The sequence below is a fragment of the Phoca vitulina genome, unplaced genomic scaffold, assembly GCF_004348235.1.
Source record: "Phoca vitulina isolate PV1807 unplaced genomic scaffold, GSC_HSeal_1.0 scaffold13, whole genome shotgun sequence".
NCBI classification, from domain to species: Eukaryota; Metazoa; Chordata; class Mammalia; order Carnivora; family Phocidae; genus Phoca; species Phoca vitulina.
In genome coordinates this window covers 48092805-48116074 of record NW_022589716.1, presented here as the reverse complement: position 1 = coordinate 48116074, position 23270 = coordinate 48092805, and the positions used below count along the sequence as shown (strand labels likewise).

The 23270-nt window shown below is 46.6% G+C and overlaps 1 protein-coding gene across 5 annotated transcripts in view; it reads right to left on the bottom strand.

Moving 5' to 3' along the window:
* SLC41A3 (solute carrier family 41 member 3) overlaps positions 1 to 23270 on the bottom strand; it is a 90744-nt gene that overhangs the window by 19045 nt on the left and 48429 nt on the right. For all 5 annotated transcript variants that reach the window (XM_032412082.1, XM_032412084.1, XM_032412085.1 and 2 more), the window contains 5 exons: positions 16388 to 16459; positions 11344 to 11488; positions 8305 to 8451; positions 5501 to 5645; positions 4267 to 4346 (listed from right to left, as the gene is read on the bottom strand). In XM_032412082.1, coding sequence (XP_032267973.1) covers positions 4267 to 4346; positions 5501 to 5645; positions 8305 to 8451; positions 11344 to 11488; positions 16388 to 16459 — 589 coding nt within the window. The remainder of the gene's footprint in view (positions 1 to 4266; positions 4347 to 5500; positions 5646 to 8304; positions 8452 to 11343; positions 11489 to 16387; positions 16460 to 23270) is intronic.

Here is a 23270-nt window from a genome sequence, read left to right as displayed (position 1 = left end):
GCCAGATGGCTTCCCAGGGATATTCTACCAAACATTTAAAGAAGAATTAATACCTATTCTTCTGAAACTGTTCCAAAAAATAGAAATGGAAGGAAAACTTCCAAACTCGTTTTATGAGGCCACCATTACCTTCATCCCAAAACCAAATAAAGACCCCATCAAAAAGGAGAACTACAGACCAATATCCCTGATGAACATGGATGCAAAAATTCTCACCAAAATACTAGCCAATAGGATCCAACAGTACATTAAAAGGATTATTCACCACGACCAAGTGGGATTTATCCCTGGGCTGCAAGGTTGGTTCAACATCCACAAATCAATCAACGTGATATAATACATTAACAAAAGAAAGAACAAGAATCATGATCCTCTCAATAGATGCAGAAAAAGCATTTGACAAAGTACAGCATCCTTTCTTGATCAAAACTCTTCAGGGTATAGGCATAGAGGGTACATACCTCAATATCATACAAGCCATCTATGAAAAACCTACAGCGAATATCATTCTCAATGGGGAAAAACTGAGAGCTTTCCCCCTAAGGTCAGGAATGCGGCAGGGATGTCCACTATCACCACTGCTATTCAACATAATACTAGAAGTCCTGGCCTCAGCCATCAGACAACAAAAAGAAATAAAAGGCATCCAAATCAGCCATGAAGAAGTCAAACTCTCACTCTTTGCAGATGATATGATACTTTATGTGGAAAACCCAAAAGACTCCACACCAAAACTGCTAGAACTCATACAGGAATTCAGTAAAGTGGCAGGATATAAAATCAATGCACAGAAATCAGTGGCATTCCTATACACCAACAACAAGACAGAAGAAAGAGAAATTAAGAAGTCAATCCCATTTACAATTGCATCCAAAACCATAAGATACCTAGGAATAAATCTAACGAAAGAGGCAAAGAGTCTGTACTCAGAAAACTATAGAATACTCATGAAGGAAATTGAGGAAGACACAAAGAAATGGAAAAACGTTCCATGTTCATGGACTGGAAGAACAAATATTGTGAAAATGTCTATATTACCTAGAGCAATCTACACATTTAAGGCAATACCATCAACTTTTTCCAAAGAAATGGAACAAATAATCCTAAAATTTGTATGGAACAGAAAAGACCCCGAATTGTTAGAGGAATGTTGAAAAAGAAAAGCAAAGCTGGTGGCATCACAATTCTGGACTTCAGGCTCTACTAGAAAGCTATAATCATCAAGGTAGTATGGTACTGGTACAAAAACAGACACATAGATCAATGGAACAGAAGAGAGAGCCCAGAAATGGACTCTCAACTCTATGGTCAACTAGTCTTCAACAAAGCAGGAAAGAATATCCAATGAAGAAAGACAGTCTCTTCAACAAATGGTGTTGGGAAAATTGGACAGCTACATGCAGACGAATGAAACTGGACCACTTCCTTACACCACACACAAAAATAGACTCAAAATGCACGCGCAGCCCCACCGCTCTGGGTTTCAGTCCGGGGGACTGCCCTAAAGTCTTTCCCTGTTGCTACAGATGTAGTGAAAAGAAGGATCCAATGTTCATAGCAGCAATGTCTGCAATAGCCAAACTGTGGAAAGAGCCAATATGCCCTTCAACAGACAAATGGATAAAGAAGATGTGGTCCATATATGCAATGGAATATTACTCAGCCATCAGAAAGGATGAATACCCAACTTTTGCATCAACATGGATGGGACTGGAGAAGATTATGCTAAATGAAATAAGTCAAGCAGAGAAAGTCAATTATCATATGGTTTCACTTATTTGTGGAACATAAGGAATAGCATGGAGGACATTAGGAGAAGGAAGGGAAAAATGAAGGGGATGAAATCGGAGGGGGCGGATGAACCATGAGAGTCTATGGACTCTGAGAAACAATCAGAGAGTTTTAGATGGGATGGGGGTGGAGGGATGGGTTAGCCTGGTGATGGGTATTAAGATGGCCCATATTGCACGGAGCAAAACAATAGTGTTATACGAAAACAATGAATCATGGAACACTACGTCAAAAACTAATGATGTACTGTATGGGGACTAACATAATAAAATTAAATTAAACTTAAAAAAAATAGTCTCAAAATGGATGAAAGACCACAATGTGAGAGGAATCCATCAAAATCCTAAAGGAGAACACAGGCAGCAACCTCTTCAATCTTGGACGCAGCAACTTCTTGCTAGACACGTCTCCAGAGGCAAGAGAAAGAAAAGCAAAAATGAACTATTGGGACTTCATCAAGATAAAAAGCTTTTGCCCAGCAAAGGAAACAGTCAACAAAACCAAAAAACAACTGACAGAATGGGAGAAGATATTTGCAAATGACATATCAGATAAAGGGCTAGTATCCAAAATCTATAAAGAACTTATCAAACTCAACACCCAAAGAACAAATAATCCAATCAAGAAATGGGGCAGAAGACATGAACACACATTTCTGCAAAGAAGACATCCAAATGGGCAACAGACACATGAAAAAGTGCTCAACATCGCTCGGCATCAGGGAAATACAAATCAAAACACAATGAGATACCACCTCACACCAGTCAGAATGGCTAAAATTAACAAGTCAAGAAATGACAGATGTTGGCGAGGATGCGGTGAAAAGGGAACCCTCCTACACTGTTGATGGGAATGCAAGCTGGCGCAGCCTCTCTGGAAAACAGTATGGAGGTTCCTCAAAAAGTTGAAAATAGAGCTACCATATGACCCAGCAATTCCACTACTGGGTATTTACCCCAAAGATACAAATGTAGTGATCCGAAGGGACACATACATCCCAATGTTTATAGCAGCAATGTCCACAATAGCCAAACTATGGAAAGAGCCTGATGGCCATCGACAGATGAATGGATAAGGAAGATGTATATATATACAATTGAATATTATGCAGCCATCAAAAAAAATGAAATCTTGCCATTTGCCACGACATGTATGGAACTAGAGGGTAGCATGCTAAGTGAAATAAGTCAATCAGAGAAAGACAAGTATCATATGATCTCACTGATATGAAGAATTTGAGAAACAAGGCAAAGGATCATAGGGGAAGGGAGGGAAAAATGAAACAAGACGAAACCAGAGAGGAAGACAAACCATAAAAGACTCTTAATCTCAGGAAACAAACTGAGGATTGCTGGAGTGGGGGGTGGGAGGGATGGGGTGGCTGGGTAATGGACATTGGGGAGGATATGTGCTATGGTGAGCACTGTGAATTGTGTAAGACTGATGAATCACAGACCTGTACCCCTAAAGAAATAATACATTATATGTTCATTAAAAAAAAAAAAAAGATTTTATTTATTTATTTGACAGAGAGACAGTACAAGCAGGCAGAGCTGCAGGCAGAGGGAGAAGCAGGCTCCTTGCTGGGCGAAGAGCCCAATGTGGGGCTCAATCCTAGGACTGCAGGATCATGACCTGAGCCAAAGGCAGATGCTTAACCAGCTGAGCCACCCAGGCATCCCTGAAGCATGTTTCTACAGACCCAGAACACCAGGGCCTGGGACCAAGCAAGTGTGCAGTAAGTTATCACGTTTGGTTCCTCTCCTGACTGGCTGGTCCCATTTACAGATCCTTATCAGAAGCTGGACACGAACCAAGCTTTGGTTAAAAGAGGGTCCTCACCATAAATGCCCACAGGGTCTAAGCCTAAAAGGTGAATCAGTGAAATGCTGGGTGAAAGACAACGGGGAATGGAGGGGATTCGGGCAAACGGAACGGCATAAGTCCTATTTCAGTGGCAGCTGATTCTCACCTCACCGAGAATGTAAATTCAGTACTATCACAGCCTTGCTTTTTAAGGAGAAAACAGAAATCCAGATTTTTATGTGCAAGTGTCTGAGTTTTAAATGTCATCAGTGAATCTAAGTTTAAAAACAAAACAAAACCATGAGAAGTCAACACCCCAGTTCTGAAGGCCACATTCCATCTGCAGGAGCCAGCAAATCCTGGCTTAGACATGGTGTGCCTTCAACAGGTGGGATTTAGCTCTGCGGGAAGGCTCAAGTCTCCGTGGTGACTAGGAGGAAAAGGGTGTGAGCTGGTGGAACAGTGGGCAGGGCTTTCTCCCCAAGGGTCTCCTTCCACCTGAGAAAAACCAGTCCAGCAGCCGCTGCCCAGCAGAAGCATGGCCATGGCTCTGAGGGCCTGGGGCCGAATCTCTGAAGTCGCTGCTGTCAGATCCCACTGCCCTGGCCCTGGGGGCCAGCACAGCCCAGCACACTGAGGGCCCCAGGTGACAGTGCTGCCGATACCTACCACATATAATGGGAGTAAATATGGCCATGCCTTGGTACTGCTGTTTAGAAATAGTTTTGTTCAAGATGAGCCCTCCAAAACTGGGGAGAGAATAGAGGGCAAATGGTTAGTTTACCCTTGTAGGTGACCTGGTACACCTCTATACAAAATGTTTTATCAGCCTGCCTTCTCAGCTTAGCAAACACTTTCCTGACCCCTACACAAAATATCTGTTGTCTCCAAGCTGGTCTCCCCAGTGTCCTCTGCACTATGCGCGCTCACTTCTCCACCTGTATTCTGAGCCTCAGCTGTTCCAGAAGACCCATCAGATAATGTCAGCCCATTAAAAACAAATGACAAACTCCCCTCCAAGGCCACTTAGCTGGCTGGGCTCTGCCACGTGACCCATGCCCTGAAATGTAACTGAAATGCTAGTTTCCTGAGCAGAAAATGGAACCTGCATGAATATCGTCCCATGCTGCTTGTTCTCAGAGATGCCACAACAAGACCTCACTCCCACCAGCCCCTGTAGTTTAGCAAAGGCTGCCCTGCCGCTACAGCCCTGAAAAAGTTAGACCGGTTTGTATAAGGAGCCCAGGAGCTTTCTGGAAGCAAAGAGACCTAGCCCATAACCGCTTCTCCCTGAGATTCAAAGTTAGGACAGCACCTCAGAAAAGACTGGGGTGGCCCCTGTCCAGGTCTACTAACAGAAAGGGCTCTGGAGGATCAGGTTTCAAGGGTAGAAGACCTGAGATGAGCTGAAGGGCCCAGGGCCAATAATCCCTCAGCCTCCCAGGCCCCACCGGCAGCCATGCTGTAGAAATGGTGTTCACAGAGGCAGGTAAGGGGCTCCCTACAGCCTAAGCAGGGGTCCAGGCCAGTGAGAGCTCTGGCAGCACGGGAGTGGGAGACCCAGTGTCCTGCAGCGCCACGAGGGGGCAGGGAGCGGAGGCACTAGCGCACTCATCTGATGTTCCCAGGTTGGCTCTGCCTGGCTCTCTGGTGCTCCTGCAATTGTAAATAGGGCTGCCTCTCAGAATAAGTAAGGCCTAAGGTTCCTGGTGAGAGGGAAACAGATGAAGAATAAAGAGGTATGACTCAACCTGCACCAGGACTTAGTGGAGGAGCCCACAGCAACCATGAGTGCCGCCCTCACTCCAGAGGTTCTGCGGCTCTCAGGCCACTCTCCCTGTCCACAGAAGCCAGGGGTGGTATGTGAAGGGAGAAGTTGGCGGCAGCCCTCACTCATGCTCACCTGCTGATGACCATCGCTAGGATGATTGGGAACCACCCAAATTTCAGGATCTTCACGATGGGCGGGTTCTGCTTGGCAATGAGGACCCACACAGGGATCAGGGCCATGAAGCCAATACACACCAGCGGCGTCAGATATCGATTGTCTGTGGGGAGAGGAGGGGATGCGTGCCAGGGCACATGAGCATGGCCTGGTGGGCCATGGCCTGGGTTCCAAAGATGAGGGGTGGGCTGAGAGCTAAAAGCACTAGAGGTCTGAGGAGACACTTCTGTCCCCAGCAGCTTAGAGTGGACCAACGTAACATACCTCTCAAAGAATTTACCATCTCATGAAGAAACTGGAAAAGCTCCTCTTTGTCCTCAATTCCTGTCACAGTCCCCTTCACCTCTCTTTTTTGCTATTTTCCTGACATAAGTACCCTCTTCCATCTCCTTCCATCCCAACCTAATTATTATTATTAATGGTGGCATTTATAGGATTGTGACCATGGGCCAGCACCGTGCTCAGCACTTCCCAAGCACAAACTCATTTCATGTTCTCAACTACCCCTCAGATAGGCATATGAGAGACTACAGTGTGAAGAGGTGGCCCACGAGGACTCGAGCCAGCATGCAGAAATCAGGGCTAATGCCAGAGTTAACTAATGATGCCAATCCTGCTCCTGGCTGAGGCCAGCCCAAGGTGACCTCCTTGGCATCCATGGGTCTCAGGGCCCAGAACATGGCCAGCTTTGCAGCTACTCATGCCCGTGTCATTTTCTTGCACTGGTGCGAGCCATGAAAACACACCTGGATCTGGGACACCTGACTGTACCTGGGGTCCGGCCAGGGCCCAACACACACCAGCACCATTCCCACTCACACTCTTCCTGCTTATTCTCTGTGTGTCACCTTCCAAATGCACACAGAACAAGACACCAGATTTCTCTAGAACTGTCCTCTCACCCCCTAGCCCCACCTCCAAAGGGCAGGCTCAGGCTCAGGGTGGTGCATGCCCTTCTGCAGAGTGGGCCTCAGCACTCAGAGGTGTACAGGTGGGTCTGTGCCCCACACCCCCTTTCTCTGAGTAGCATCATTAGGAGAATCTCCCACTTGTCTTTCTCTGCACTAGGCAGTTACAGTCCATTCCTTTCCTTGAGCAACTACAAGGAAGGGCGGGCCACAGGTGCCCATGGTGGGCTCCGGACAAAGTGCTCCATGGCAGAAGTGGCCAGCCTCTTCACCATCCCAGGAGATGAGGGACAAGCCCAGCAAGCTCTAAGCAAGTCTCAAAGGCTCTGGAAGGCAGCAGCCTATAGGGGCACTACTTTCGGGACAGTTTTGCAGTCCAGTTGTTTTAGAATGACTTGGAAGCCCTGGCAGAGGTTCCACCTCATATTTTCCCACCACCATGATGAGCACATCCCCCCGCATATGCTTGTCTTCCCAACTGCACTGACAGGTGACACAGTTGTCAGTGAAGATTTATCCGGTACATGCCAGGCCCAGTGAACCCCCCAAGCACACCCAAGGTGTAGTCACAGTCTAATTCAAGAGATGGACAGCCCAACACTACTCAACGGCTAGTAAGTCATGTGTTGAAACGTGCACTATTTCAGTAGGGGTACAGCAGGGTGGAGAGGAAGGGTCTAGGGACACCTATAAAACTCCATTAACCAACCCATACACAAATCTTATTTTAAATTCAGTTTGGTTTAAAAGGAAAATTAGGTCATCTTATTATTAGATCTTCACTGCCACTTACAGGAACTTTGAGAATCCTCCAACCATTAAACATTGGTGGCAAGCATATCCCAGGGTGGCAAGGAGCCAGGCCCAAGGCTGAGAGGGAAAGGTTTCCAGGGCCTGAACACTCTAAGTGGCAGGTACTCTGTCAGTATGCTTCAGATGCCAGCATGGAGATGCTGGGTGATCTCTCATGGTCCTGGGTCCACGTTCCCATGGGGCAATGCTAAGCCGGAGCTTCGATGCAGCTGTGCCTTTGTCCAGGCATTTCCTCCAATGCTCCCCACTGTCCTCTTCACCATCCGCACCACTCACTGATGCCACCTGCCCCCCCAGCACTCAGGGTTGTGACCATGCTCAGAATCCACACTTACTAGATCCAAACAACTGCGGGTGGCCAGCTTAGGTGGAAAGTAACAACTGTGACACTCAGAGGAGAGTGGTCAGCTGTGGAAACCCAGCAGGTGAGAACCATCTGGCAAGGGGGATGCTGCCTGGCCACAATGCCCAGGGCATGAGCAAACCTCGGTACTCCCAGGACACACCTGGGGAGACCCCTGGTGGAGTCAGGGCCTCTAGCCGTGAGGGCCCGTCATACAAGATGCGTGCCTGTCTCCCTCGGCTGCTGACTAGGGCACCGGGCCACCTTCTGAGGAGCCCTGGGCTCCTCACACCTGTGGAGGGACGATATGCTGCTGCTGCCCATGGCTGTGACACTCCTCCTTGGGAGTCCCTTCCCAGGTGGTTTGTATGTGTCCAATGTGAACTGCCTTCCCATGGAGCTCTGTTAGCCTCCAGTCCTCCCTGGCCTCCTTGTGCACCCCCGTCCTAAGGGGAGACAGACAACCTATCTGTTGACCCGAGTGGTTGGGAAAGCTTCAGGTACCTGCTAGAGAAAACCTCAAATCTGCTGAATGACCTCAGGCTTTGCCTTGGGAAAAGTAGGATTTCTGACCCCATGACAGACCCCATAAGTTCCTTTCTGTGTGAGGGGTGCCTGGTCTGAATGCTGTGGGCTGGGTGCGGATGTCAGACCCAGCCCTGCTCATGCCCCCCCCCCCCTTCCTGGGGCACCCTTACCTTTGTATTTGTAGAAGAAGCTGCTGACAAAAGCCAGAAGGGACAATGTAGTGAGGTCTCCCAGGCTGGCAGCAATAGGCGTGGCAATGTTGTCTGGGTTGAGCCCGAGCTTCCGAGCGCCAATCACTATACAAACCATCAGCATTCCTGCAGACAGGAGACAGAGGAGACTCAAAGCACTGGATGAGAAGGTGGCTGCGAGGCTGCTCAGTAATGCCTCGATCCACACAGACCAAGCCTGGAGCCAGGCTGCCCTGACACTCAGTTTCATTGCTATGCTGGAGCCTGAGAATCAGGCTGCGGCAGTGGGAGGTGGGGGGGCGGGGTGGACCCCTGTGACAGGCTGCGAAGAGCAGCCTGAAAGCTTTGATGATACACTCAAACCCATGGGGGAGATAGCAGGGAGTAGACTCCCGGGCTCCCCACCACCTGGGACTACAGACATGAAGCTCACAGCCCCTCAATGCAGGAAAGAGGACTCCAAAACTGCTCTGAACAAAAGAGCCCCAGGGGCAGGGCACGGCCTCTTGTGTCCACTGGAGTTCCCAGGGAAACAGGTACCTTGGTGGGATTAGCAACGTGAGAGGTTTGTTAGGGGCAAAGCCTGTGAGGGGGGAGTTGCTGGGGGCAGGGGAACCAGGAGAGCCACAGGATGGCGCACAGGGCGCCCAGGGTGGGAGAGGGGGAGGGAAGGAAGGGGAAGCAGATGCAGACTGCATAAAGTACTGTCAGTGGGGCTGCATCTCTGGGGAACAGGCCCATCTCGGGAGCCCAGCAGGGCCACCACTGGGTGCAGGCAGCAGGTGGCCTCTGCCAGTGGGGTTGGGGGTGGAGTTTCAGGTGCTGCACTGGAGACCTCCCCGGGGCCTACTTTCTGTCCTGACCCTGTGCTCTAAGGCGATAGTCGTGTGTCGTCCTCTAGCCCTCGGCCACTGCCTAGGACTTAAACCAACAGTGTCGCATGTGGGTCTTTAAGAAGACACTTTGTATCTTGGCTATTGACGTTTTAACATTTTACCCAGTATTCATAACTCTAAACAAAATTATTATTCTCACCTCAATGCCATACTAACTGGCCACAGTTTGTGCCCTGTTTCATGACCAGGTCATAGCTGCTTTCTCTCTTTTGAAATGTCAGTTCTAAGTGAAGTTGAGTCTGCACAGCTGGCGGTCTGGTAACAATCCACAGGGACTACACAGACACCACCAGTTTGAGAGCACCTACTAAAATCCACCAGCACCACCACCACCACCACCTGGCTTTACAGCAGAGTCATGTCGAGGTCACACGAGGAGCCACCAGCCATGTTTCTGAACTTCTACACATCTCTGGACAACCCGGCTATATCCATGCTGGTGAGCTCCGCCCCCTCTCTGGGCCTTAGTTTCCTCATCTGTAAAATGGAGAGCTAGGAATGGCATTCTCTACAGGGCCCCACAGGAACAGGACTGGCCTCCTGAAACATCTGGTGGTGCTGTTTTCAGAAGAGACTTCATGTCAAGCATCTCCTGGGTTCTAATTCTCCAGAAGGTGTGGCGTACTCACCCTGCTCTTCCCTTGGCCAGACTGGCACAGGTACCTGGCCAGGAGCACACTCCTACCCAGGGAAGCGCAGCTTGTGAATCTGCTCCTGGTTTTCTACACTTTTACCCTCCCTCCTGATTATATACACTAGCACAGGAAGGAACAGAATCCACCAAATAGCCCGCCACATCATCTTACAGAACACTGAGCTCAAAGGGGTTTTATGAGCAGTCAGATGGAGGACAGAAGTGTAAATGCAAATCCAATTTATAGTGTTCACTTATTCCTTCTTGTACTTGCACATGGTTTGCGAGAGACACTCAGACACGCAGTCCAGAAGAGAACCAGAATAAACCCCATTCATTTAGCAAACATTTAGGAGCTGAAATATGCCTATTTTAGGTAATGAAAATAACCATCAGGCTCTGTACTCACACAGTAAATGCTTGTCGGGCAGAGGAACGGACGGCGCACAGATAAGTGAACAAGAATTTGAAGTGAACAAACAGGACATGAAAAGAAAGCATGACTGTGAACGGGGGGCTACCCTAGACACTTGGCCCTTTGTGCTCGTGTACGGATGTCTCACTCTGCACCAGAATATCAACATCACAGAACGGTGCAGTCACTCCCCAGAGCATCCCCAGCACCGCAACAGTGCCTGGCATGTGGCAGACACTCAGTAAGTACTGAGGAATGAGCGAATGGGTGACATTCTACAGTAACTGCCCAGCCACTGTCGTTGCCACTGTCATGCGTGAGCTCATGTCTGTCAATGCTTGTGTCTTCCCGCCTTCTGCAGACACATAGGAAGCATCTGATGTGTGGCAGGCAGTGTGATAGGAACAGAACTGGAGAAGCAGGGCCCCTCTCTGAGGTGCTGACATTTTAGCGAGGAGGTGAGACAGAAAATGAATGAAGAAAGTGGATGATTACAGATTTTCACAAGTGCTCTATAAGGAAAACAGGTGCACGGCACAGAAGAGCGTGGTGGCAGCTGGGGAGAAGGGCGGAGGGTGGAATGTGTGCAAGGGCCGCCTGCAGAGATGAAATTGAAGTTAAAACCTGAGCCCTGCTCCCCACCATGACTGCAGACTCCAGATCCCACCACAAGCCCATATGCAAGCCATGCTTGAGAAATGTTTAAAGACTGACTGAATGAGTAAGTGAATGAATGAATGGATGGATGGATGAAGAAATGAATGTGTCTACTGAGCAAAGGCCAGTTCTTTAAACAAGCAGAGGGAAGAGATGTGGAGTCAGCAGCTCGCTCTGGCACACACACCCTGCCTAAGAGTGGACTCATCATCCGCCCTGCCCACCTTTAAGGTGCGTCTTGGTAACCCAACAGGCTCTCCCCCAGCCCCTGGCAGGATATATGAGGCTCCACCATTAGTGCTCCCATCTTTCACATCTCAAGGAATTGCAACACAAAGAGCTGAGAGCAGAGCACCGAGGAAGGGGGGCGGAGAGAGCCAGGACGGGGTGGTCCCTGGGGTGGGGGCACAGCTCACCGAGGGCAAACGCGGCGAGGAAGGCGGTGATGACGCTGCTGGCACACAGCAACTCCACCTTTGCCACATCTAACTCCTCCCTAGACACGGCGCCCAGCAGCAGGGCGGCCACGGCAGCCAGCAGCCCCACGACGGTGGCCTGCACCTGTCAGGGCAGAAATCAGAAATGTGAGGAAAGGTGCCACTGACCACCATCACTCCTCCCTGCCTTTCACTCTGCCTCCTCTCTGACCTTGAGAGGTCAGTATGTCACTCACCACTACCTCTCATCCCTTACCCTAAAGTCTGCCAAGGGCCCCTCCAACCTGGGAAAAACAAAGACTAACACCTTGCTTCAATCCAACTCCCTTGAAAACTGTTGTTTTCCTGTTCTGCAACTAGCTCAATGCCATCTTGCTTCGGGAAATCATCTTCTACTCGGCCCTTAGCCAAGGGCCACCAGTCTCTTGCTTGTGGCTCCTCCCACGGCTCTAGGCAAAAGTGCTCTCTAGCTATACAGACAACCAATGTCCCCTGCAATGTGGAAACACTCCATGATCCACAGCTACACCTTGGAAGCCTCTGTGTACACTTTCCATCTCTCTCTCTGCCTTCCTTCCTTGGCACTTGCTCTGCATGCTGGTGCCCCCTTTCTCTACATTCTCCCCCATCCCAGCTGCAGTTCCCATTTCATCTTGGTGGGGACACATCTCTGCTGCTCACTCAGGCCAGTACCATGATGTGTCCAGGTCTGAGTATCAATATTGGCACCTGTTATCAGTACAGTTGACCCTTCAACAACACAGGCATTGGGGTGCCGATGCAGGTGAAAACCTGTGTATAACTTGTGACTCCCCCAGAACTTAACTACTAATAGCCTACTGTTGACCGGAAGCCTTACCCATAACATAAAGTCGATTAACACCATATTTTGTATATTATGTGTATTATATACTGTATCCTTACAGTTCAGTAAGCTAGAGAAGAGAAAATTAAGAAAATCATAAGGAATCATACATACATTTACAGTACTGAATTGAATCAACTCTGCATAGGGGCAGGCCTGCCCAGTTCAAACCTGTGTTGTCCAAGGGTCAACTGCAATTCAAATGTCTTAATGGAAATGGAAACATGTTGTGTTATTAAAGAAGGCTGAATAAACAGAGAACTCTACCATATACATGGATGAAAAATGCTCCCCAAGTTAACCTATATAATTCCAATCAAAGTCCCAACAAGCTTCTTCATGGCACTTGACAACTCATCTTAAGTTTCACAAAGATGAGTAGATGTGCGAGAATAGCCAAGACAATTTGAGAAAAAAGATCAAGAGGGAGTTTTGGCACATTCATTATCAATACGTAGTTTTAAGGCTATAGTAATTAAAACATGGTGGTATTGGCAGAGAAATAGACAAACAGATCAGCAGGACAGACTGGTGTCCAGGAATAGTATCATGAATATATGAAAATTTAATATATAAAAATTTAATAAAGATAAAAGTGGCATTTCAAATCAGTATGGAATGGGTGGATACTGAATAAACAGGGAAAGGGAAAGCAGGCATCTGTCTGGGGGGAGAAAATATATTTCTACTTTATACCGTGCATGCACATACACACACCACTAAACATAAAACCTCAAGTGTAAAACAGGAGAAAATATAGAAAAGTATGTTTCAGATTTTGGATTAGAAAGGGACTCCTTCTGAAGATATAACACGTAAAATCTATAAAGAAAAATAGAGATAAATGTATATAAATCTAAGTATGACTTCTATATGATACCAGAAATTCAAAGATGGAGAGACAGCTGGAGAAAATATCTCCAGCATTTACAACTAATAAAGCATTAGTGATCAAAATAACAAACCAATGGCAACTTTTTAAAAAAGACAACCTGAAAGAAAAATGTGCAAGGGGTATGGATAGACAATTCACAGAAAAGGAAATACAAATGGCTAAGAAACACACAAAAATGTGACCAACTTCCTGAATAATCAGGAAAATTTAAAATAAAATCCCAATTTGATAGTAGGTATCTTATTTCTTTGTAACTGACGTTGGTCTTCCTCTACTAAAAGGTCAGTGCCATCTCTGCAGGTGCTCAGCCCTCATCTGTGCTCATCCAATGAATGAATGAATTAATGGATGGGCTACACTATTTTTATCCATCAGACTAGGTAAAATTAAAATTTAAAAGGCTGATAACATAAGATACACATTGACAAATATATGGGAAAATGGTTCTCTTATACATAGATGTGATAAAATTGGTACAAGAATTTGGGGGGAGGGGATTTGGTTACTTTATGATCTAGCATTTTCCCAGGAAAACATTTGCACATGTGAACAAAGAGCCACAAAATAATGATGATGATGACTGGAGTTGATATTTACTGACTGCTTACTATCTGCTATTCTCAGTGATTTTCATTCATTAAGTCACTCTTAAAAGTACAAGTAACAGAATTATATGTCCAGTACAATACTTCTAATGCTTAAAAAACACAGAAAGTTGTATCATATATTGTCTATGGACACATACATATATATGGTAAATGCAGAAAGTCATTCAGAAGAATACTTTCAATGCTGGTGAGGTTATGGAGAAACTAATAACAGAAATATTAATACTGGTCTATCATTTGATACTAAGAATTCAAATATTTTATAATCCTTTTGGAAAAAAATCTAGAACTTCAAATTGTTCATACCTTGTGAACTTGTGGGAACTTCTCTTAAGAAATTCATGCAAAAGAGAATAATTTCATTGCAGTATAATTTATCGAGTAGAAGCATACGAACAATTGCAGGTGCACCCTCGTGGTGACAGTCGAAAGAAGTGGAACAGGGCTGAGTCTGGACAGTTGGCATTGGCCCTGCCAGACCAGCTCTTCGTGCTTAGGCCCTACCAGTTGTTAAATATCACTCTTGGGTATATTTGTGATAGAATACAAAGTTATTAAAAAGTTCAATTATGAAATTTATTGTACCACTTGTGATTCAATGTTAAGATTTTTAAAAAAGGGGGAAGACAAAATTATATCCATGCTATGATCAGGACAATGTGCCAAGCCAGTGCCTGGCCCAGAGTGGGACTTAATGAATGTTTGTTGAGAATCAATCATGTGGAAATGTGCATGCATATGAACAAGGACTTGGTGACTTGTAGCTGAGGCATTTATAATCTGCCCCTTGTCAGACCCTCTGTTAAGGGCATCACGAGCACCTCATTTAATCTCCAAAGCTCTTCAGCCACAGGCCGCGGTCCTGGCCCATGTGACTCAGCTCAAGTGGGGAAGGCAGACATCTAAACACGGAATTGCAACCAGGGCAGCCCCAGCAGCTTGTACAAGCCCTGGAGAGTACCCGGTATCGGGCTGGAACTGACTGAAGCTTCACTGCCAGGAGAACAGGAAGAGAAAGGACATTCCAAGGAGAGACAACCACATATGCAAAAGCAGCAGGGATGGGGGACAGGAGACTGCAGGAGGACAGGACCAGACCAGGAGTGCCTCTGGGCTAGGCCCACACTTGGACAAGAAGAACCAACAAAGGAGCCTCAGGAGGAGGACACCTGATCAGCTTTAGGATTTAGAAAAGGTCACTCAGGTGGCCATGCAGAGGAGAGCCGGACAGGAAGAAGCCTGGGGCAGTGAGAACAGTGAAGAGGTTTGTAGTCAGTGAGGTCAGAGACCAAGAGGCCAAGGCAAGGAGGAGGAGAAGCAGGGCTGATTCAAGCACAGCTCAGATGCAGACTCCTCAGGACTGGACAGAAGGATAAGGAGCAGAGAAATGCTGAGGGTGACTTGGTCTCTAGCTTGATTAATGGGCACAGCGACCATGATTGGGAGATTACCACATGCTAGCCAGGTGTCACAGCCTTCCATGATTGAAACCTCACAGTGGCCCATCTTATAGATAAGGTGAGGTGACTTGTCCAAGGGCCTCCAGCTGGTCAGCCCCCAGAATGAGCTTTCAACCATCAAACTCTTCAGGGTTGGGGACTTCACAAGAAGTGAGTATGAGGAGAGGAGGTGATGAGGCCAGATCTGTCTAAGCTGTTTTGTGGATGCTTCTGCTACAGGTAGATGGAGATACCCAGTGGAGAGCTAGAAACAGGGGCTCTGGAACCCAGGTGAGAGGTAAAGTGGGTATCCTCCTAATTTGATGGACAGGGAGATACAGCTAAGCAAGTCTTGTGTGTCCTGCCCAAGGCCACCCAGTTGATAAATGATAGCCTTAACTCCAGGCCTGTCTGATCTCAGAGTCCAGGTTCTTTGTGTGGCCATAGGCTCCCCCCAGCCAGAGAAGCCCAGAAGGTTCTGGATGAAGCCACTCCTCTCTTACCTTGAGCCAATCTCTTCCCAGTCTCCCCCTGCCCTGGGCCTCCTGACTCTCTAATACTCTGAGACTCCTAGGATGAGAACTTAGCCCAACTAGGGTCTGCTAGAAGGAGGTACAAATTTGAACGAGCATGAAGCATTTAAAAGACAAAGGCATGGGGAGCGGGGTGTCCTGCAAAGTCTGAGAAAGAACAGGCTGAGAGGCAGGAGTGCAGCCACGGAGGAACCTCCAGGCGGGAAGAAGAGCAGATGCTCCAGAGAGAATAAGTAGGATCACATGTATGAGGCAATCAGAGAGTATACCAATTAGGATGTCAGTGACCTTGGCAAGCACAGCTTGAGTCAAGATAGCGGGAAGAGAAAGCTGTTAGCTCTGTCCAGGCTATGAGAAAGAGGAGCGAGCAAGTATAGGTGAATCTTTCAATAAGCCTGTCTTGAAAAGAAGGGGCTGGGGGCACTGGAGGGACCTTGGGTTCTCCGAAGAGGCATCTACTTTCAGGTGGACATGCTGGTGCCCTATAGTTGGGCTGAGCCTCCAGCTGCCACATGGATGTGGTCTGGTGGGTGCAGGGTGGATGGGTGGCCCATTCCCCAAGTTCAGTCCGGAGTGCAGGGACAAAGGCTTACTTAGTCTTCAGCCTTCCTACATGGAGCAGGCCTGGCTGCAGATTCAAAAGCAGGGAGGAGATTCAGCGATCGGACAAAGGGGAGAGTCACCTGAATGAGGGCGAGGTTACTGCTGATAACTCTGTGCTGCTCCCGGGGATCATCAATTTGTCCAGTGTTGGCCTAGGATGGAGAGAAAAGGACAAAGGGTAAGTCTGGGTGGTCACAAAGCCAGGCCAAGCCTTCCTGGAAAAGGCAGTCTCTCAGGACAGAAATCAGCAAATATCATTTCATTGATGTTAGAACAAATTATTCTGCCCAGCTTTCAAAACTGACTGGGGGTGGGAAAGGTAAGGACCCAAGTCCCTTTGAGAATAAGATAGTGTCATAGACCATCTCGCCCATGCTCAAGTATGCAAGCACACAGAGATAAGTGTCACCAACAATTTCAGGGCCACCTGACTCTAAAGCTCAGCCACAGGTAGCATGGGAAGGACTCCTGCTGGGAAGCTGGCTTGTGCCCTCAGCCAAGTCTTCGGCCACGTTGTCCCCAACACCTACAATTCCCTACTCCCCCTTCCAGCAAGTCACATCTCAGATGACCACTAACCACCCCAACATGACCTCTGCAAATCATCCTATTTAAGAAATGCTCAAGTCCTTCTCTTAGGATAAAAAAACAAGATCCAAAATATGATTTTCTCCTTTAAAAATGGTAATCAGCTCCTAACTTCATAGTACTTGCCAGCAAAATTCAAGATGTAGATAAATGTATTTTCCTAGCTCCTTTGTACTGAGTTCATTAAGTTCCTGAACTCCAAGGGAAAAATGGAATTACTTTTCATGAACAAATAAGGGGATGCTTTTGTTTTCAGCATGACGGACACCTTGGATGCAGCATGGAACAATCATAGAGCCCCAGGTGACTCCTTCACAAAGGTAGACTAATACCCACCTCAGGGGTGCTCACAGGGACAAGGAACTAAGGTGGAGCAGAACACAGTTACACAGCCTGCCGTGTGCCGAACATGTGAGGCCAACAGGCTCATTGCCCCTCTCTGCTCCTCAATGCACTAGGTGCTCACTGGACTCAATGTGCCCATTTGCTGTTTCCTATCGATCAGCCAACTCGAACCCTGGTACTCATCAGATAAGGGATGCTACTGGCCCATGACCCCTGAGTATGAATTAGAAAGGCATTCCTTCCTCAAGATGTTGTATTTCCAAGCTGAGGCTGAACAGGAAAGGGAGTGATGCCAAGAGGTGCAGGAGGAGGAGTGGTGGGCTGGGAAGCTTGAAGACCTTGTAGAGATGAGGGAGGAAGAGCACCAGAGGGAAGGAAGCTGTGAGAAGAGGTGGGATGTGAAGTCAATAGGATTTTGGAGCATGTGTAAGCATTTCAAGGCCAGGTGAGGGGCCTGGGCAGCTGAGGTGGAATGGAGGTGAAGGTCACTGGAGATGAAACCGTCCAAAAATTGGGAGGCTTGGGTTTGGGATGAGTTATCCATGTGGATGCTGAGACAGTGTAGGATGGTGGTGGGATGTGGTGTGAAGATCATTAAATGGTCCATTTTCCAGAACTGTGGGGAACTGACCAAGCCAGTAAAAGCAGGAAGGAAGCAGGGCAAGACGGTGAGGACCAGGCCAGCAGGATAAACCACGGGGAGGGGGCCCTGGGGGACAGGTCTCCATCAAGGTAGATGGACACTGCTCTACTCTGGAATGGCAGTCCCAGAGATGTAGGGTAAGAGCTGGAGCAACAAAGCCAGTCCAAGGACAGGCTCGGTGGCTTTTTGCTAAGAATGCAAAAAGAAAATCAGTGGGAAGGTGGGGCATCTATTACAGAGACCAACTTAGTCCCGCATCAGGCTCCCTGCTCAGCAGGGAGTATGCCTCTCCCTCTGCCTCCCCCTCTGGCTTGTGCTCTCTCTCTTGCTTTCTCTCTCTCTCTCAAATAAATAAATCAAATATAAAAAAAAAAGGTAATGAGACTTCCATCAGTAACACTGAGCACAAGAAGACACTGAAAACATACCTCAGTACTGAAGAAAAATAACTATGAACCATGCATTCTGTAAGCAACCAGGCTGGCATTCAAATGTGAGGATAAAATAAAGCACTGTCAAGCTGCAAATGTCCAAACAGTTTACTTCCAACAAATCTTACCTGAAACAATTACTGGAAGATATACTAAAATAAAACAAAAAGTAAATTTAAAAGAAAACTGAGGGAGAGTGATATCAGCAAGATGGAAGACTAGGAATCTCCAGGCCCTCTTCCTCCAGTGAAAACACAAAGTAAACAACAGACTGACCAAAACAGCTTTGTGAGAGCTCTAGAAACCAGTCATGGATCTGTAAAACCAAGTGAGTGCTCAACCAAGAAAAACCCACACTCAAAACAGTAGACAATTCCAGTGTTTTTGCTTATCCTTGCCCCACTCCCTCCTCTGTACAGAGCAGTACAGTATTTGGTCCTTCTCTCAGGACAGAAGGGAAACAGTGGAATAGTCTGCACCATCCTGACTTGCCTGGAGGCTACCTGAGGGACTGGTTTCTGTTTTGCCTGACTTGGAGATCAGGAGGAGGAAGGTGGCATAGTTTGGATATCAGTTTGCAGGCCACCAAAACCAGTGCTGGGTGCTGGATACAGTACAGCTGCAGAGAACTGCAGGCCCACGCATGCCTCGAGCAAAGAATATGGTCAGAGGAATACAATAATACATCTAAGGCCCCAAGGAGAAGCAAGGCTGGGCTTTTTAGGTTAATCAAGACATTTAATAGCAGCCCTGTGTGCTGAATTGGGGTGGAAAGAAAAGCACATACACAGGCCCAAGGAAGACACGTGCCCAGAAAAGGCCTGAAAAGCCTTTAAGCCTTCACACCAGACTGATAAGTGACGGTCTTCCTCTTTACGGAGCAAGTCTGCAAAGACTGGAAGAGGTGGCTATTTTCTCAAATGCCATTTTTTTGACAAAAGATGACAAGGCAGACAAAGAAACAGGGAAACATGGTCCATTCAAAGGAACAAGATAAGTCTACAAAAACTAACCCTAAAGAAACAAAAGATTTGGACTTACCTGAAAAAGCCTTTAAAACAACTGTGTTAAATATGCTCAATGAACTAAAGGAGGACATGGATAGAGATCTAAAGGGAATCAGGAAAAGATGTATGAACAAAATGAGAACATCTACAAAGAGCAATTATGCATCTCTAGGAATGCATCCATTTCTTCCAGATTATCAAATTTGCTGGCATATAGTTGCTCATGATATGTTCTTATAATTGTTTGTATTTCTTTGGTGTTGGTTGTGATCTCTCCTCTTTCATTCATGATTTTATTTGAGTCATTTCTCTTTTCTTTTTGATAAGTCTGGCCAGGGGTTTATCAATCTTGTTAATTCTTTCAAAGAACCGGCTCCTAGTTTCATTGATCTGTTCTACTGTTCTTTTGGTTTCTATTTCATTGATTTCTGCTCTGATCTTTATTATTTCTCTTCTCCTGCTGGGTTTAGGCTTCATTTGCTGTTCTTTCTCCAGCTCCTTTAGGTGTAGGGTTAGGTTGTGTATTTGAGACCTTTCTCGTTTCTTGAGAAAGGCTTGTAGTGCTATACACTTTCCTCGTAGGACTGCCTTTGCTGCATCCCAAAGATTTTGAACAGTTGTGTTTTCATTTTCATTGGTTTCCATGAATTTTTTGAATTCTTCTTTAATTTCCTGGTTGACCCATTCATTCTTCAGTAGGATGTTCTTTAGCCTCCATGTATTTGAGTTCTTTCTGACTTTCCTCTTGTGATTGAGTTCTAGTTTCAAAGCATTGTGGTCTGAAAATATGCAGGGAATAATCCCAATCTTTTGGTACCAGTTGAGACCTGATTTGTGGCCTAAAATGTGATCTATTCTGGAGAATGTTCCATGGGCACTAGAGAAGAATGTGTATTCTGTTGCTTTGGGATGGAATATTCTGAATATATCTGTGAAGTCCATTTGGTCCAGTGTGTCATTTAAAGTCCTTATTTCCAGAAAGGAAAGATGGCGGAGGAGTAGGGGACCCTATTTCAACTGGTCCCTGGAATTGAGCTGGATATCTACCAGACCACTCTGAGCACCCATAAAACCAGCCAGAGATGTAAGAAGATCTGGATCTCTACAAGCAGAATATCGCAGGTGGTTGGTTCTGAGGTATGAAGCGGGGAGCCCTGATTCTGCGGGCAGCCCTGATTCCGCAGGCAGATATAGGAGGATAAATGGCAGTGGGAGGGTACCTGGCTGTAGGGATCCTACACTGCCGATGAGCGACACCCTCGCGCACTGGGGACGGGGCACACACTCGCAGACCAGTACCGGCAGGGAAAGGATGTTAGGGCAGCCCCTGGGGTGGAAACCCGCATTGGCGGGGTCGCACAGGCGAACTGGGAGTGGCTGGTGGTTTTATTACCACAAAGGGCAGAGACGTGCCCCGACCTGGAGGCAGGACTGGGGGCACTGTGAAGGGGCGCACAACCCAGGACGCTGCAGTTTATAGCAGCACGGACAGAAACGGAGACACTATGGCCTGGAGAGCTCACTGAAGAACAGACTGTGGTCTCTCTGCTCTGAGGCAGAGGGTTGGAAACGGTCTCTTCTGCTCTGACTCAGAGAAGAGATGCAGAAAGCCACAGGGAAAGCCGCCAGAGAACAAAAGCCCCCAAAACTGATTCCCACTGAGCCCATCCCCTGCCATGGGGGGCAGGGCAACTCCGCCCGAACAGGGTTGCATGAGAAACAGTGCGGCAGGCCCCTCCCGCAGAAGACAGGCTGGGAAAACAAAACACCAGCAAACCTAAGGTCCCAAGAAAACAGGTGCATCTCGCTTGGGTTCTGGTCAATAATTTGGACTCTATACATTCCCTCAAACACCCATCAACAGAATGACTAGGAGGAGGAACCCCCAAAATAGAAAAGACTCAGAGATTATGACTTATGCCACAGATTTACAAATGGATGCAGATATAACCAAGATGTTGGAGATGGAATTCAGGCTAGCAATTGTGAAGACAATGGCTAGAATGGAGAAATCAATTAATGGCAACATACAGTCTCTAAGGGCAGAAATGAAAGCTGAATTGGCAGAGCTTAAAAATGCTATCAGTGAGATCCAATCCAATCTAGATAATCTAACAGCAAGGGTAACCGAGACAGAAGAGAGAATAAGCGACCTGGAAGACAATATAATAGATAAAAAGGGAAAAGAGGAGGCCAGGCAAAAACAACTCAGAATCCATGAAAATAGAATCACAGGAATAAGTGACACCATAGAGCATTCCAATGTCAGAATAATTGGAATCCTGGAGGGAGTGGAGAGAGAGACAGGACTAGAAGATGTATTTGAGCAAATCGTAGCTGAGACCTTCCATAATCTGGGGAATGAAATAAACATTCACGTCCTAGAGGCAGAGAGGACCCCTCCCAAGATCAAGGAAAACAGGCCAACACCCCGGCATGTAATAGTAAAACTCGCAAATCTTAGAACCAAGAAAACCCTCTTAAGGGCAGTTAGGGGGAAGAGATTCCTTACGTACAGAGGGACGAACATCAGAATAACATCAGACCTATCCACAGAGACCTGGCAAGCCAGAAAGGCCTGGCAAGACATATTCAGGGTACTAAATGAGAAGAACATGCAGCCCAGAATACTTTATCTGGCAAGGCTTTCATTTAGAATGCATGGAGAGATGCAGAGCTTCCACGACCGGCAGAAGTTGAAAGAATATGTGACTACTAAGCCAGCCCTGCAAGAAATATTAAGGGGGGATATATAAAAGGAGAAAGACCCCAAGAGTGACCTACAACAGAAATTTACAGGGACAATCTATAAAAACGTCTTCACAGGCAACATGATGACAATAAAATCATATCTTTTAAGAATCACTCTCAACGTGAATGGCCTAAATGCTCCCATAAAACAGCACAGGGTTGCAGACTGGATAAAAACACAGGACCCATGCATACAAGAGACTCATTTGCGTACAAGAGACTCACTTGAACCTAAAGATACATCCAGACTGAAAGTGAAGGGATGGAGATCCATCCTCCATGCCAGCGGACCTGAAAAGAAAGCTGGAGTAGCAATTCTTATATCAGACAAATTAGATTTTAAACTAAAGTCTGTAATTAGAGACACAGAATGACACTATATCATTCTAAAAGGGTCTATCCAACAAGAAGATCTAAAAATTGTAAATATCTATGTCCCCAACATGGGAGCAGCCATCTACATAAGCCAACTGTTAACCAAAATAAAGAGTCATATTGATAACAATACGTTAATTTTAGGAGACCTCAATACTCCACTCTCAGCAATGGACAGATCATCTAAGCAGAAAATCAACAAGGAAACAAGAGCTTTGAATGATACATTGGACCAGATGGACCTCATAGATATTTATAGAACATTCCACCCTAAAACAACAGAATACTCATTCTTCTCGAGCGCGCATGGAACTTTCTCCAGAATAGACCACATACTGGGTCACAAATCAGGTCTCAACCGATACCAAAAGATTGAGATTATTCCCTGCATATTCTCAGACCACAATGCTTTAAAACTGGAACTCAATCACAAGAAAAATTTGGCAGAAATTCAAACACTTGGAAGCTAAAGATCACTCTGCTCAAGAATGTTTGGGTCAACCAGGAAATCAAAGAACTTACACAATTCATGGAAACCAATGAGAACGAAAACACATTGGTCCAAAACCTATGGGATACTGCAAAGGCAGTCCTAAGGGGGAAATACATAGCCATCCAAGCCTCACTCAAAAAAATAGAAAAATCCCGAATTCACCAACTAACTCTACACCTTAAAGAACTAGAGAAAAAGCAACAAACGATGCCTAAGCCACGCATTAGAAGAGAAATAATTAAAATTAGAGCAGAGATCAATGAATTAGAAACCAGAAACACAGTAGATCAGATCAATGAAACTAGAAGTTGGTTCTTTGAAAGAATTAAT